Source organism: Doryrhamphus excisus, linkage group LG8 (assembly GCF_037039965.1).
Source record: "Doryrhamphus excisus strain RoL-2023G ecotype Guam linkage group LG8, RoL_Dexc_Guam_v1.1, whole genome shotgun sequence".
In the NCBI taxonomy this organism is placed as follows: Eukaryota; Metazoa; Chordata; class Actinopteri; order Syngnathiformes; family Syngnathidae; genus Doryrhamphus; species Doryrhamphus excisus.
In genome coordinates this window covers 20807788-20825000 of record NC_136364.1, presented here as the reverse complement: position 1 = coordinate 20825000, position 17213 = coordinate 20807788, and the positions used below count along the sequence as shown (strand labels likewise).

Below are 17213 nucleotides of genomic sequence, written 5' to 3'. Positions count from 1 at the left end.
TGCTATCCTATAATTTGCATATGATCTGCATATGATCTTGTAAATGCTGTAGGAAAAAAACATTGTAGGAGAGACGAAAAAAAGTCAACAAAAACCCGCCTCTTTTATCCAAGCAAACGGAAGATTAAAAAACTTTTGCGTTTTAGAGATCCACCCCCGCGGTGCTGCGGCTCGGAAGCTGATCTGAGTAGACCTGTCAACAGAACCCGCGGTTGCTCAGTCAGAACACAAAATAGGTGTGTCCCAAAAATACCAGAAAACTCCCTAAAGACGGCAGAAAAAGTCGCTAGATTTGTCGCAAGTCACTTTTGACAAAATGTCGAATGTCACCAGATCGAGTGACAAAACCGTCAAGTTGGCAGCACTGAAGTCAAGATTGTTAATATTCGTCCAGTTCTTCAACGTATTTGACAACAAGTCCTACATTTAACTTAGTCTTGGTGACTTCCTGCTTCCTGGATCTCCTGCATTCCCCAGGACAGAATTCCTTTTCCATTTTCACACAGCGGTCTCTCATGGATTCCGTCATTTGCAGTCGAGTGCCCTAATGCCATCTTCCACCGCAAGAACTCCAACCTTACATGGCGACGGTGACCTTGTGGTCAATGAGGTGGGTCGGCCCATCTGGCCGCCCCCATTTGGATAGCCAAAATTGCCAGTCTGGGTCTGATCAGAGTGTGTCGGTATTGACCACCATCAGTTGTCACAGAAAAACGGATCAATTGGGAAAACCCGATGCATGGTGTTTTCATAGTTACTCTGGACTCTAGTGTTTTGTTTCATACAACAAAAGTATTTTTCAAACGTATTACTGTACTCAATGTTCTCCGCTGAGATGCTCAGACAGAGGGCGGAAGGAGAAACTGTCTGGCTCCCTGCGGTCTACAACTGCAATACACACACATACACATGCACACATACGTAGTATCGGTATACAAAGGATGATTATCACCACATCTGCTGTAGAATGTGCGTCCATACTGTCAATACTTACCAGACTCTTGAGTCGGTACACCCGTTAAATCTGCAGATCTCTAATACAATAGTAGTATTTATTTAGCATATAATCACGCTGTACATTTTAGGATATGTTCAGTTGTCCGATGTTCGATATCAGATCAGAAACATCAGATCTTTGGAATACACGGAGTCAATTTCAGCATCAAGTTACAGACCGTCATAAAATCCATTAAGTGATGGGAAAAAGTTATTCATGTTTATGGTTTATGCGAACATCAGACCTTTACAAAACTTTCTCAGAAAGAAATGGGAATTAAACTATGGTGAGTCCACCTGCTATTTTATTAGATTTGGGTGTTGTTGGTACTCTTGTGTACTATGTATTTATGGTAACGGTAACGGTTTTATTTCATTTGAACATGCATCAGATTACAATTGAGTGCATCCCATAATCAGTTCACAGTACTTTTACAATCAGTAACTGTTACATTTGTTCACTTCCTGCTTTCCATAATACAGTTTAAGGTTTTTTTTTTGTTTGTTTGTTTTTTTATTTTTTGTCCCGTACCGAAGTAGGAGGTGATATGACCATACAATGACATTATGTGTACCATAGTAACTGTCCATATAGTGACATATATAGCACATCATGACTGGTTCAAGACTCTTCCAACACACTCACTGCACCAACATCTAAAGATAAGATAAGATGAGACCAGATATTGCAATTAACATGCAATAAACCGTGCAATAACCGTGCAATAACCGTGCAATAAACCTGTTTTTAAACTGCGTTTTTTTTTAAATAATGCACCTCGTACCGAAGTACAAGGTGATATGAGCATACAATGACATAATGGGTACCATAGTAACTGTCAATATAGTGATATAGTGATATATAACGCATAATTTATTGTCATATAAATAACATTGCGTTTGAGCTAGCATAACATTTACACTATATTGTATGCTTGTTGAAATGCATAAAAGTATGAAGTTATGTGCAAAGCAAATACAAGTATAATTGTTATGCAAGCTCACTTGTGATGTTTTCATTACTGAACACCCATATCCTACCCCTCCATCTGATACTTTTACAATCAGTAACTGTTATTTGTTCACTTCCTGCTTTCCATAATAGAGTTTAAGTTGTTTTTTTTGTTTTTTTAATGTTTAAATGTTTAAAATTTTAAAATTTTAAAATTTTAAAATTTTAAAATTTTAAAATTTTAAAATTTTTAAATTTTTAAATTTTTAAATTTTTAAATTTTTAAATTTTTAAATTTTTAAATTTTTAAATTTTTAAATTTTTAAATTTTTAGGAATTGAACTCCGGTCTCCATCGGTTACATATTTGATGTATATTCACATACAAATGAGGTCTGTCTCGCAAGTATAGTGTCCACATTGACATGAAAAAAACCAGGCTACTTGCTCTGTCATCAATGAAAAACTATTACTGGTGTCTAAGAGAGTTTTCGCTTCTTGTCTTTTAAATATTTCTCCGTGATGATCTCAGCCTAAACAAAGAAGATGCCACATTTCAGAGATGAAATGATCCCACTGATTTGGCGAGAGTACTACTGAAAAATACATCAACATGTATCTACCCATTTACTCTGTTTATGTCTGTTGGTGTGTTTGTGTGTGTGTGTGTGTGTTAAAAAAAAACATACACACATTACAGTTTCTGATATGCTTCTCGAAATAGTTTCTTTGACCCTGATGGTAAACTCATACTGTGTGTAATATTGGCACATCACTCTGAACGCAGTATTTCTCAGTTCCCACCATGAAGATGGAGAGAAATACATTCTTTTCACCCCTTGGCTGAAAATCTATAATTTTTTTTCTTTTGTGGAAAAAAAAAGCAGCATAGTGCAGCCATTTTTGTGACAAGTTTGCAAAATGACCGTGAAGGCCTGACGATGTAAGCACCCTAAATTAGCATGAAAGCAGCAGTCAAATCATCCAGCCCTTGTCACAAGACAGCAAGGAAACGAGTTGGGTGGCGCAGACCTACATCCATACACAACACAAGTTAACAACAAAATTATTCTTGGCAACGTCAGAAATGCTCATGTGTGACATTTTGGGAATGACTAGGAGGCGACATATTGTGTCGTTGAGGCATGAAGATGTGTCAATCTTTCTGTCCAACTGACAAGCAATGATTGATGGGACTGGGGAAGCTGGAACCAATACATTTTCATGATTAAACACCCAACATATGGTCTATATGTGCCCTGGATGGTGCCCAGTCCAAGGTGTACCTTGTCTTTTGCCCAAACTCAGCTGGGATAGGCTCCAGCATACACCCTCAACCCTACTGTATTGATGGAAACATTCAACTGAGGTCAATTACCGCAAGTGCGAGAGTGCGTTAATAAACATTACTCTGCCATCTTCTATGGTTTGGTCTGCAGGGGGAACAGCATCAGATAGAACTGAACTGAAGAATTCCAGCTCTGACCTGAATGACTGCTAACCTGTCCTCCATGATAGATAAAGATTCCCATCCCCTCCAATGGTAATGGTAATGGTTTTATTTCATTTGAACATGCATCAGATTACAATTGAGTGCATCCCATAATCAGTTCACAGTTCCACATGTCCAAAAGGAGTAGGAAGAAGCAAAGCTTATTAAATCCTACCCCTCCATCTGGTACTTTTACAATCAGTAACTGTTACATTTGTTCACTTCCTGCTTTCCATAATACATTTTTATTTAATAATTTTTATTTAAAAATTTTAAAATTTTAAAATTTAAAAATTTAAAAATTTTAAAATTTTAAAATTTTAAAATTTAAAAATTTAAAAATTTAAAAATTTAAAAATTTAAAAATTTAAAAATTTAAAAATTTAAAAATTTAATTTTTACTACTATTTTCATTTTTTTTATTTGTACTCTGGTTTCATCCCACATTCTAAAAACATGCTATGTTAATTGGTAATGGTAATGATAATGGTTTTATTTCCTCCATCTGGTACTTTTACAATCAGTAACTGTTACATTTGTTCACTTCCTGCTTTCCATAATACAGTTTTTTTTAATTAAAAATTACAAAATTACAAATTTACAAATTTACAAATTTACAAATTTACAAATTTACAAATTAAAATTTTTTAATTTAATTTTTACTACTATTTTCATGTTTTTATTTTTATTTGTACTCTGGTTTCATCCCACATTCTAAAAACATGCTATGTTATTTGGTAATGGTAATGGTAATGGTAATGGTTTTATTTCATTTGAACATGCATCAGATTACAATTGAGTGCATCCCATAATCAGTTCACACTTCCACATGTCCAAAAGGAGTAGGAAGAAGCAATGCTTATTAAATCCTACCCCTCCATCTGGTACTTTTACAATCAGTAACTGTTACATTTGTTCACTTCCTGCTTTCCATAATACAGTTTTTTTTGTTCTTTTTAATTTTTAGATTTTGTAATTTTTTGTCCCATACCGAAGTACAAGGTGATATGACCATCCAATGACATAATGGGTACCATAGCAACTGTCCATATAGTGATATATATAGCACATCATGACTGGTTCAACACACTCACTGCACCAACATCTAAAGATAAAATAAGATAGGATAAGATAAGACCAGATATTGCAATTAACCATGCAATAAACCGTGCAATAAACATGTGGCTTTGTCAACATGTATGTATATAATGTACATAACATCTGACTCTTAAGGTGTCTGTCTCGCTGACCCTGTTGCCCAACTTGACAGAATCCCAAATGACTGAACCGGGCAAGTCCATGCATGCATCGGAGGCAAGTGTTTCGCTGTGCCCTTCGCTGTTTCGAACGCTCCATTGAAGCTTATCAGAACATCTACACCATTCTGCTGTTCGTGCTCATATATTACAATGAAATGTCAAGGTTGTTGCAGCTTAAGGGCTATTTAAGCAAGTATAAATTCAACCTTTATTTGAATAATGGTGGATAATTCACTATGAGGACCACTATGATGGCTTCGTAATGGTCACACATGTGTACAAATATATGTGGACGTGAAAGTGAATGATAATACCGATGCACTAGCTTACGCTGCTGTGTAAAGACTTCCTACAAGATGTTGAGGTGTGTCTGCAGGAGTCTTTATCCTTTCATCCAGAAGAACATTCCTGAGCTTAGTCATTTTAAATAAAAGGACCTTTTGGCTCACAATCTGTGTTGTAGTTCAAAGCAAGTCAACTGTATTTATGCTGTGTAGCAGCAGCTCACAACCCACGTTATCTCAAGGCGCTTCACACATGGAGCAGGTCTAGTAACACGCTCCTCACGCATTAAAGAAAACCAACTGAACCCCATGTGAGCAAGCAATCGGAGACGACGGCGAGCAAAACATCCCTCGAGGAGAGAAACCCCCAACCAAATGAACCAAACCTGCAGGCACTGTGAGGTTTGGGGGTGGAAAAGGTGCCTTGCTTAAACGGCTGCCATGAAAGTTGAAGGTAATGGTAATGGTTTTATTTCATTTGAACATGCATCAGATTACAACTGAGTGCATCCCATAATCAGTTCACAGTTCCACATGTCCGAAAGGAGTAGGAAGAAGCAATGTTTATTAATTCCTACCCCACCATCTGGTACTTTTACAATCAGTAACTGTTACATTTGTTCACTTCCTGCTTTCCATAATACAGTTTGTTTTTTTTATTTTAAAATTTTAAATTTTTTAAATTTTTAAATTTTTAAATTTTTAAATTTTTAAATTTTTAAATTTTTAAATTTTTAAATTTTTAAATTTTTAAATTTTTAAATTTTACATTTTTTAATTTTTTAATTTTTTAATTTTTTAATTTTTAAATTTTTTAATTTTTTAATTTTTTAATTTTTTAATTTTTACTACTATTTTTATTTTATTTTTTTTATTTGTACTCTGGTTTCATCCCACATTCTAAAAACATGCTATGCTAATTGGTAATGGTAATGGTAATGGTTTTATTTCATTTGAACATGCATCAGATTACAATTGAGTGCATCCCATAATCAGTTCACAGTTCCACATGTCCAAAAGGAGTAGGAAGAAGCAAAGCTTATTAAATCCTACCCCCCCATCTGGTACTTTTACAATCAGTAACTGTAACATTTGTTCACTTCCTGCTTTCCTAATATAATTAAAACATTTTTTTTGTTTTTTTTAACTTTAAAAAAATGATTACAATTTAAAATTTTGAATTTTGAATTTTAAATTTTGAATTTTGAATTTTGAATTTTGAATTTTGAATTTTAAATTTTAAATTTTAAATTTTAAATTTTAAATTTTAAATTTTAAATTTTAAATTTTAAATTCAAAATTTTAAATTTTAAATTTTAAATTTTAAATTTTAAATTTTAAATTTTAAATTTTAAATTTTAAATTTTAAATTTTAAATTTTAAATTTTAAATTTTAAAGAGGGAGACAGCAAAACAGGTTCAAATCTCTGGGTTTTTGTCTTGGTGCTTGTCCTCCCACAGTCCAGAAATATATTAATTAGTCATGAGATATGGTAATTGGACATGAATGTCTCATTTTCATCTTGTTTTCATACATTGTCTCAGCTACCGTACGGCCAAACAGTCAACCTAACAAATGATGAAAATGAATGCACGCATGATTAAGAGGTGTGCCAACACCTTTGTATATATTGTATGGAATAGGGAGTGTCTCACCATGGCAACTCTGGAATCAAGGATTATATCAGCGGAACGAGGAAATTCCAAAACAAACACTCGAATGTGCTGTGACAAGGCAAACAAAAGAGCTGCAGATGCACCAGGACTTGTAAACATCTGCTCCTCTAACACCTCCTCTAATATTAGATAACAGTCACCCCTCTCTTCTCGCCATCTGTTCAATTGACTTTTCTTCCCGAGTGTGCGCTTGTGACACCTGTTCGATAGCCAAGGCGGCAAAGGTGCGTTGCGGGCTGAGAGGTGTTCTCGAAGGCCTGCTGTCCCATTGCGGTCGGCCATCCATTAGCACTTCATGACCGCCTTTCGGTCTGAGCTGTCCTAACACATGCAAAAGTAATTCTCTTTTCATTTCCGTTATTCTCGAACCTGACACCCTAGGGGACAACCTAGGCTGCAGTGATAGTGACTAGAATGCATCATAATCACATACACATGAAATGATGGAATGTTTCTTCTATGAATTTATGAACAATGGAACTCACAGGAAGTCATTCGTCAATATAACTTCACGGATTCATGGTATCAACTTACAAAGAACGCTAAACTCATCACTCGTATTGGTATTTGTATTGTATATTTCTTAGCTATCTTTTGAGTGTTGAGTTGCTGTGTGATGATTTTAGTGTGTTTTTGCAACTAAAACTGCTATGTTACCAGATGTTTCCTAAAATATTTAAGGTTATACGCATCCATGAATTTAAGTGTATATGAATATAAATAAAAAATAAATAGTGTGATGATTTTAGTGTTTTTTCTTTTGTTAGATGACACCATGAGTCATTGTTAAAATTAAAATTCAACTAAAACTGCTATGTTACTAGATGTTTCCTAAATTCTTTAAGGTTATACGCATCCATGAATTTAAGTGTAGATGACCATAAATAAAAAATAAATAGTGTGATGATTTTAGTGTTTTTGGTATTTGTATTGTATATTTCTTAGCTATCTTTTGAGTGTTGAGTTGCTGTGTGATGATTTTAGTGTTTTTGGTATTTGTATTGTATATTTCTTAGCTATCTTTTGAGTGGTGAGTTGCTGTGTGATGATTTTAGTGTGTTTTTTTTGTTAGATGACACCATGAGTCATTGTTAAAAATAAAATTCAACTAAAACTGCTATGTTACTAGATGTTTCCTAAATTCTTTAAGGTTATACGCATCCATGCATTTAAGTGTAAATGACTATAAATAAAAAAATAAATAGTGTGATGATTTTTGTGTTTTTGGTATTTGTATTGGATATTTCTTAGCTATCCTTTGAGTGTTGAGTTGCTGTGTGATGATTTTAGTGTGTTTTCTTTTGTTAGATGCCACCATGAGTCATTGTTAAAATTAAAATGCAACTAAAACTGCTATGTTACTAGATTTTTCCTAAAATATTTAAGGTTATACGCATTCATGAATTTAAGTGTATATGACTATAAATAAAAATAGTGTGATGATTTTAGTGTTTTTTTTTTTGTTCGATGACACCATGAGTCATTGTTAACATTAAAATTCAACTAAAACTGCTATGTTACTAGATGTTTCCTAAAATCTTTAAGGTTATACGCATCTATGAATTTAAGTGCAAATGACTATAAATAAAAAAATAAATAGTGTGATGATTTTAGTGTTTTTGGTATTTGTATTGTGTATTTCTTAGCTATCTTTTGAGTGTTGAGTTGCTGTGTGATGATTTTAGTGTGTTTTTTTGTTAGATGACACAATGAGTCATTGTTAAAATTAAAATGCAACTAAAACTGCTATGTTACTAGATGTTTCCTAAATTATTTAAGGTTATATGCATCCATGAATTTAAGTGTGGATGATACAAAATAAATATTTTTTTATCTATTCTTTAAGTCCCTTTACTGTACATGTCTATAAGGAAAAACAATTTATCCACAACATCATCCACAATAATAATAATAATAACAGCCCCAGCATAATATACCCATGCTTTAAGGGAAAATGAATATGAAGTGTACAGTATGTATGGGTTGCACATGTTAGGTGGCGACTCTAAATTGTCCATAGGTATAAATGTGAGTGTGAATGGCTGAAAAGAATGTCTGAACAGAAATGATTGCACTTACAGTTCGGTGAAGGTGCGCAACGCGGTGAACAGTGATACCAGCATGGTGTTCTTCTTGCTCTTTTCCTGGAATGGACAAACACATTTATGGTTGAATTGTCCATGTAGTGTAAACACATGCATGTGAAACATTTAAGATGTGAAGAGATCAGATATTCAGATACAAAAGCCTCAAAAACTGCAGACAACAATGTGATATATCAGCATTTATCAACATTAGTAGTACAATACCAGCTGTCATGTTGATATCAGAGTTGCTTCTATCGCTTCCAACTGAAGGAACCTTCACCAGCCACATCATTTTTGAATTGCGCTAATTATTCATTCCAGCGTCAAGTTGTATTCAACATACATTTTTCATGCGCAATTTCATGTCTTTCTCTCAAACGCAGCTCTATTTATAGCATCCCTGAACGCCTTGCCAAAAGTAACATGGTAACAGCGAGTACGTGTTTAACGTCTACGGGACTTTCACACCATATGTTCTTCCCGCTGTGTGTCAGAGGTCCCTGCCAGCACGCTGCGCTCCCCAAACGCACCACAGATTATTTTGTTGTTGCTGACATGCTAGAACGCCTCCTGTAATCACATGAAATATTCACCGCAAAATATGAAACAATTCAAGTCGCTATCCCAAAAGGAAATATCCTTCGTTTAGGGTTCATTATACATTTAACAGCTTGAGACCTACCTAATCTGTTTCATCAATCTGTTTGATCAAATTTGATTGGCAGGGGTGCTCAGCATAATCAGTCACACAAAGACGGTAGAAATTTACATCCCATTCCTTTTCTATGCTGTTTATGCTCACTCAGGTTGGTGGTATGCTGGAGCCTATCCCAGATATGGACAATTTGGAGTCGACAATTAACCTAGTATGCATGTTTTTGGAATGTGGGAGGAAACTGGAGTACATGAAAACTCCGCTCTGATGTCCTGACTGTGTGGCCAACACGCTAACCACAACCACCGCGCAGCCTGAAGAAACTTTTTTTTATACAGTCGACCACAGTGTGAGGTGAAAAATTCATTCATTCATTCATTTTCTACCGCTTTTCCTCACGAGGGTCGCAAAGGGGCTGGAGCCTATCCCAGCTGTCTTTTGGCAAGAGGCGGGGTACACCCTGGACTGGTGGCCAGCCAATCACAGGGCACATATAGACAAACAACCATTCACACTCACATTCATACCTATGGACAATTTGGAGTCGCTAATTAACCTAGCATGTTTTTGGAATGTGGGAGGATACCGAGGATGGCCGAGGGTGGAATTGAACCCTGTTCTCCTAGCTGTGAGGTCTGCGCGCTAACCACTCGACCACCGTGCCGCCCGTGAAAAGACCAAATTGTCATTAAAACCTTATGATATGTTTTAATGAATAATGATAAGAATACTTAAAAGCTACGGAAAGTACATTTGCGATACCAAACGAAGGCCCTGCTGACTGCAATACGAGGGAATACACGAAGGTTACTGAGGGTATTGAATATTATTGCAGGAGCACAAGGAAGGGGTCAGGAGTTCACCAAGATAGTAGGGAACAAGGTTATGTGGAGACGGAGGATTATGAATTTAATAAGCTACGCTACGTGAGCTGAGGAGTACACTTCGCTTGAGTGCTGCATAATTCAGAATGAGAGATTATGCAAACTAGAATCAAAATTCCGGAAACTATTTATTGTGTTATATGCAAGGCTGTATAATTCCTGCAACTGTCATGTTTTTATTTAAATGTTATACGCAAACACACATATATGTATATCTACACATAGCAGTGGTGTGGGCACCAACACTCAGTGTCGTTGTGTCCTTGGGCAAGAAACGTCACCCACTATGTGAATTACAGATAGCTGCAATGAAAGCCTGTTGTTCCAGCAATCAAGTTTCACCTTCTAGTGACACCTAGTGACCAGTGTAGAATACCATCTAATTGTCTTTGAATGCATCCTTTCAATGTCATTCAGCCACAAAAATATATAAAATTTGCTTAAACGGTCATACCCCTGCGACCCAAATGAGGATAAACGGCATAAGAAACGTTTAGATGGATGGATGGATGGAGTTTCATCATCATCTAACGGGAGCTAGGTGCACATTCACTAAGAAAACCATTAGTGTCGCACTTCACTGGAATCGATTAAGATCCCCTGCGGAGTCCGCAAGGTTCCCCTTGCTCGAGGCGGCACATTCCTGTTGTCTCAGCATGCCTGTCTCAAGTTTGCTGATGAACACCCGAACGACTCACAGGATGAGAGCCAAACAGGAAACAAAGGAGTAGCTCAAAAGAAGACTTATGCAATCCCTCGATTATCGCCGTTAATTGGTTCCAGACCTGATAAGTCAATTCCCGCAAAGTAGGATTCCGTCTTTATAAATAGAGTATTTATATATACTCTGTAGAACATATAAAACCTGTTTTAAACCTTCTAAATGCGGGTTTTAACATCATTAGAGCCCTCAAGACATGAAATAGCACCCCTATGGTTACCATTACACTCATATTAACCAATATTGAAGACATAATCCGAGAAAATAAGCCACTTAAGACACAAATGAAATTCATGCTCATGTGCGTTGCGAACAGGAAGCGAAGTCGGGAGTTCGGAGTTTAGAGTTATTAGCCTAGCCTATGTTATTATTTTGATGATGGTGGTGCCATTGTGAGAAAGCCTGTTGTTCCACCAATCAAGTTTGACCTTCTAGTGACACCTAGTGACCAGTGTAGAATACCACCTGATTGTCTTTGAATGCATCTTTTAAATGTCTTCAATTTGTATTTGTGTTCATTCAGCCACTAAAATACATAAAATTAGCTTAAATAGCCATACATATTTTTTTTTACAAATAGTCCGAATTCAATCAAAAAAACAGATGATTATTATTATATTTTTGAAGCCACTAAATTTGAACATTTGGCTTCTAAAAAACTTCTAAAAAATAAACCTAGCAAAAAAAAATGTCATAGTTCATGTCTTTGAGAATCGGGTTCGATTCCCTGCTGGGGTATCTCTGTGTGGAGTTCTCCCTGTGCATGAGTGGGTTTTCTTCCGGGTACTCCGGTTTCTTCCCACATTCCAAAAACATGCTAGGTTAATTGTGCTAGCTTCTCATTCTCATAGACAGCAACTTCATCTCTAGCTGCAAACCAACAAATCTCTACAGCACTCATCTGGCGAACATCAGCATGACGAAATAGATCTACGTGAGTCGCGTCAAGCTCATTCATTAGCGCTTTCCGTAAGTGCTTGATTGAGTTGATGAGTGTGTCGACGAGTGTCGTGACATCACAAAAGTCCAGGATTTTCTCCGATGAGGCCTGCTGATGAATAATACAGTGGTAGCTCAGGCATTGTGGGAAATCGGCATCATTGAGGCACAGCGCTATAAAAACTACAATTGCACCACTCGTAGCCGGCGCTCCGTCAGTAGCCATCACTGACAGTTTATGGATGGAAAAGTCATTTTCACAAACATGTATTTTAACATATGCCTCGTTATGATTGTTGGAAGTCATCATGTGGTGTAGAATCCTGCAACACCATTCTGACACAAACAATATCTATTATTCATTCATTCATTTTCTACCGGCGAGAGGCGGGGTACACCCTGGACTGGAGGCCAGCCAATCACAGGGCACATATAGACAAACAACCATTCACACTCACATTCATACCTATGGACAATTTGGAGTCGCTAATTAACCTAGCATGTTTTTGGAATGTGGGAGGAAACCGGAGTACCCGGAGAAAACCCATGCAAACTCCACAAAGAGATGCCCGTGGGTGGAATTGAACCCTGTTCTCCTAGCTGTGAGGTCTGCGCGCTAACCACTCGTCCACCGTGCCGCCAATATCTATTATTATATATTTAAATACCTGTATATATGTGTAGTGATTCGTAACAAAAAATATTCACATATTAAGACCACAACCTCCGATAGCAATTCAAGCCTTCTCTTAAAAGTTGCAGAACCAAGTAAGATACGGGATACAGTTGATTGTTGCTCTGATGTATATATATAATATATATATATATATATATATATCACCTCGTACTTCGGTACGAGGTACATTATTTAAAAAAAAACAAAAAAAAAACTTAAACTGTATTATGGAAAGCAGGAAGTGAACAAATGTAACAGTTACTAATTGTAAGAGTACCAGATGGAGGGGTAGTGAATATATCACTATATTACTATATTGACAGTTACTATGGTACCCATTATGTCATTGTATGGTCATATCACCTCGTACTTCAGTACGTGACAAGAAAAAAAAAACTACATTAGGAAAGCAGGAAGTGAACAAATGTAACAGTTACTGATTGTAAAAGTACCAGATGGAGGGGTAGGATTTAATAAGCTTTGCTTCTTCCTACTCCTTTTGGACATGTGGAACTGTGAACTGATTATGGGATGCATTCAATTGTAATCTGATGCATGTTCAAATGAAATAAAAACCATTACCATTACCATTTCGCTTTGTTTTTGCTTGAATAATTCCCCATCTTGTGTTTATCCAAAAGGTGACTAATACAAAACGATGCTTCGGAGACCCCCTGCTGGGCTTTCAAATCACATTCGAACTCTCTGACTTAGCACATAAAGGAGTTTTTGGTAGAAAGAGCTCCTTGAACTTTGGTTGGTGAGCGTTGTGATGACTCTACAGAGTCCGTTTTTTTTACTCAGCGCTTGTTTTAGGTACTCTTTGATTGGTCAATCTACAGGGGGGTACACTGATATGATATTTGTCATCGTAATATGCTCGACTCGTACTGTTCCCAAAGATCGACGGGTTGGAGATACCTGAACTACTGCATGTTTTTGTGACCTCTAGACTGGATTTCTGCGATTCCATTGCGGGACATCTGTAAAGACCGACCGAATTAGATGGTTGTGAGGGGTTGTGACTTCGTAGGCATTAATAGGCGCTGGCAAAATCAGGATGGTAGCTCATTTTCTGTGGAAAAAAAAAGTGCATTTATGTACTTTGGTGTCTGAGTTCTCTGCAGTACTTGCCAGGAAGACCGTCCTCAAAATAACACTGGTTTCGAATAGTCATTTGAAGTTGCATGCGTACTGGTTTTGTGGTCTAATTGATTTAAAAAAGAGTGCCATCATGGTTATACAGTATCGGTTCTGTGACCTCGGGTGTTTGATCTCGCCTTTATCCTTCTTCTCTCTCTCTCCCTGTCTGCCATTTTCATAAACATGCCATCTGTGCACGCTCACACTTATTCATTTCAGCCTCTGTGCATAATAAACACTCCTATCTGGAGCGGCTAACAATCTATTCATATAAGACTTGATCAATCTAATGACTCCACTATTTCAGGAATTTCAGTCATGGAGTGATTTATGGGATCAATTTTGACTTTGCAAAAAAAAATTACACACCATTTTAGTCAATGAGCACACAAATTAGTTGCGTTCTTTCACCAAGAAGCTTTGTCAGAAGAGATCATTGTATGTGCAGTTAGCCATAAACGGAAGCAATACAAGAAAAGTGAAAAGAAAAGCCCAAAGTCAGCTGGGATAGACTCCAGCATACCCCTGCGACCCAAATGAGGATAAACGGCATAAGAAACGGTTGATTGGATGGATGGAGTTTCATCATCATCTAACGGGAGCTAGGTGCACATTCACTAAGAAAACCATTAGTGTCGCACTTCACTGGAATCGATTAAGAACCCCTGCGGAGTCCGCAAGGTTCCCCTTGCTGGAGGCGGCACATTCCTGTTGTCTCAGCATGCCTGTCTCAAGTTTGCTGATGAACACCCGAACGACTCAGTCAAGGCACCCGGGAACGGGTTGAGAGCCAAACAGGAAACAAAGGAGCAGCTCAAAAGTAGACTTATGCAATCCCTCGATTATCGCCGTTAATTGGTTCCAGACCTGATAAGTCAATTCCCGCAAAGTAGGATTCCGTCTTTATAAATAGAGTATTTATATATACTCTGTAGAACATATAAAACCTGTTTTAAACCTTCTAAATGCGGGTTTTAACACCATTAGAGCCCTCAAGACATGAAATAGCACCCCTATGGTTACCATTACACTCATATTAACCAATATTGAAGACATAATCCGAGAAAATAAGCCACTTAAGACACAAATGAAATTCATGCTCATGTGCGTTGCGAACAGGAAGCGAAGTCGGGAGTTCGGAGTTGAGTTATTAGCCTAGCCTATGTTATTATTTTGATGATGGTGGTGCCATTGTGAGAAAGCCTGTTGTTCCAGCAATCAAGTTTCACCTTCTAGTGACACCTAGTGACCAGTGTAGAATACCACCTCATTGTCTTTGAATGCATCTTTTAAATGTCTTCAATTTGTATTTGTGTTCATTCAGCCACTAAAATACATAAAATTAGCTTAAATAGCCATACATTTTTTTAACGAATAGTCTGAATTCAATCAAAAAAACAGAATGATTATTATTATATTTTTGAAGCCGCTAAATTTGAACATTTGGCCAAAACCCTTCTAAAAAATAAACATCGCAAAAAAAAAAATGTCATAGTTCATGTCTTTGTAAGGAGCTAGGAAACCCAGGTTCGATTCCCTGCTGGGGTATCTCTATGTGGAGTTCTCCCCGTGCATGCGTGGGTTTTCTTCCGGGTACTCCGGTTTTCCCTCCACATTCCAAAAACATGCTAGGTTAATTCGCGACTCCAAATTGTCCATAGGTATGAATGTGAGTGTGAATGGTTGTTTGTCTATATGTGCCCCATTATTTATTAGTAAAATGCATACAGTGGTATCACATTAAAATAAGCATGTATAGGTTGATATTGGTATCAAGCATCTCTACATTGCCTCATTCCTGGTAATGATGCTTAAAGACAATAAAAAAGTACGAGTTCGGGTTCGAGTACCAACAACAATACAAGAAGAGGGACAGGAGTCAAAGGAGGATAAAGATGAATGAATGATAGGCGGAGCGCAGGGAGAGATGCACTGACATTTGGCACCCATTACCATGGTCCGCAGAGTGTCTGCAGCTTCTGGCTTTTTTTGTGCACTGATGTGGAATACGGGCGAGCTGTGACTGGGCACATATTTATTTACAGAGTAACCTAAGGTAACACAGGCAAAGTTTTCAAGAAATGGAAGCACCGCCTGGGGCAGGTTTTGGATCTCACGGACAAATCAGGGATGACAGGGCATGCTTGAATGGGTGCTAGCTCAGATAAACTGTAAGTGGCAACACGATCCGTGTACATGCACCTTCCGCAACTCAGAATTAGGAGATTAAAAATATCTGAGATAGCTAAAGCAGAGGGTGGAAAGGTTCATCCAGTGGATTTAATCACTCACTAATTAAAATTAGTAGAAGTCTATTAGATTAAAAAAAACAAAAAAAACACACGTACACAAGTGCAGATATCGAGTCAAAGTTTTACTGCTAATAAGCGGACAGCAGTACACATTACACAATGGTAATGGTTTTATTTCATTTGAACATGCATCAGATTACAATTGAGTGCATCCCATAATCAGTTCACAGTTCCACATGTCCAAAAGGAGTAGGAAGAAGCAAAGCTTATTAAATCCTACCTCTCCATCAGTAACTGTTACATTTGTTCACTTCCTGCTTCCCTAATATAATTTAAGTTTTTTAATTTTAATTTTAATTTTAATTTTAATTTTAATTTTAATTTTAATTTTAATTTTAATTTTAATTTTAATTTTAATTTTAATTTTAATTTTAATTTTAATTTTAATTTTAATTTTAATTTTAATTTTAATTTTAATTTTTATTTTTATTTTTTGGTCACGTACCGAAGTACGAGGTGATATGACCATACAATGACATAATGGGTACCACAGTAAACACATAAATAGCTGCTCCTACTCCACAGCCCCTTTACCCCAAGGTGTTCCCCAAGGTTCGACGCTTGGTCCTCTTCTCTTCATCCTCTACAGAAATGTATTTTCGTTCACCCTTTCAATGTGTACACCGTCTATTTGTATTTGCTGGTGTGTGTCCTTTCTGCTGTTACCAAACATCATGATTTTAGTTTTATTTAGGTTCAAGTAATGACAATTAATGTACAATGATTTTAGTTTTACTTAGGTTCAAGTAATGACAATTAATGTACAATGATTTTAGTTTTACTTAGGTTCAAGTAATGACAATTAATGTACGATGATTTTAGTTTTACTTAGGTTCAAGTAATGACAATTAATGTACGATGATTTTAGTTTTACTTAGGTTCAAGTAATGACAATTAGTGTACAATGATTTTAGTTTTACTTAGGTTCAAGTAATGACAATTAGTGTACAATGATTTTAGTTTTACTTAGGTTCAAGTAATGACGATTAATGTACAATGATTTTAGTTTTACTTAGGTTCAAGTAATGACAATTAATGTACAATGATTTTAGTTTTACTTAGGTTCAAGTAATGACAATTAATGTACGATGATTTTAGTTTTACTTAGGTTCAAGTAATGACAATTAGTGTACAATG

General features: G+C 36.4%; 1 protein-coding gene across 3 annotated transcripts in view; it reads right to left on the bottom strand.

The window, feature by feature from the left end:
• sphkap (SPHK1 interactor, AKAP domain containing) overlaps positions 1-17213 on the bottom strand; it is a 104330-nt gene that overhangs the window by 50032 nt on the left and 37085 nt on the right. For all 3 annotated transcript variants that reach the window (XM_058079041.2, XM_078793004.1, XM_058079047.2), the window contains exon 2: positions 8739-8803. In XM_058079041.2, coding sequence (XP_057935024.2) covers positions 8739-8782 — 44 coding nt within the window. In that variant the 5' untranslated portion in view covers positions 8783-8803. The remainder of the gene's footprint in view (positions 1-8738; positions 8804-17213) is intronic.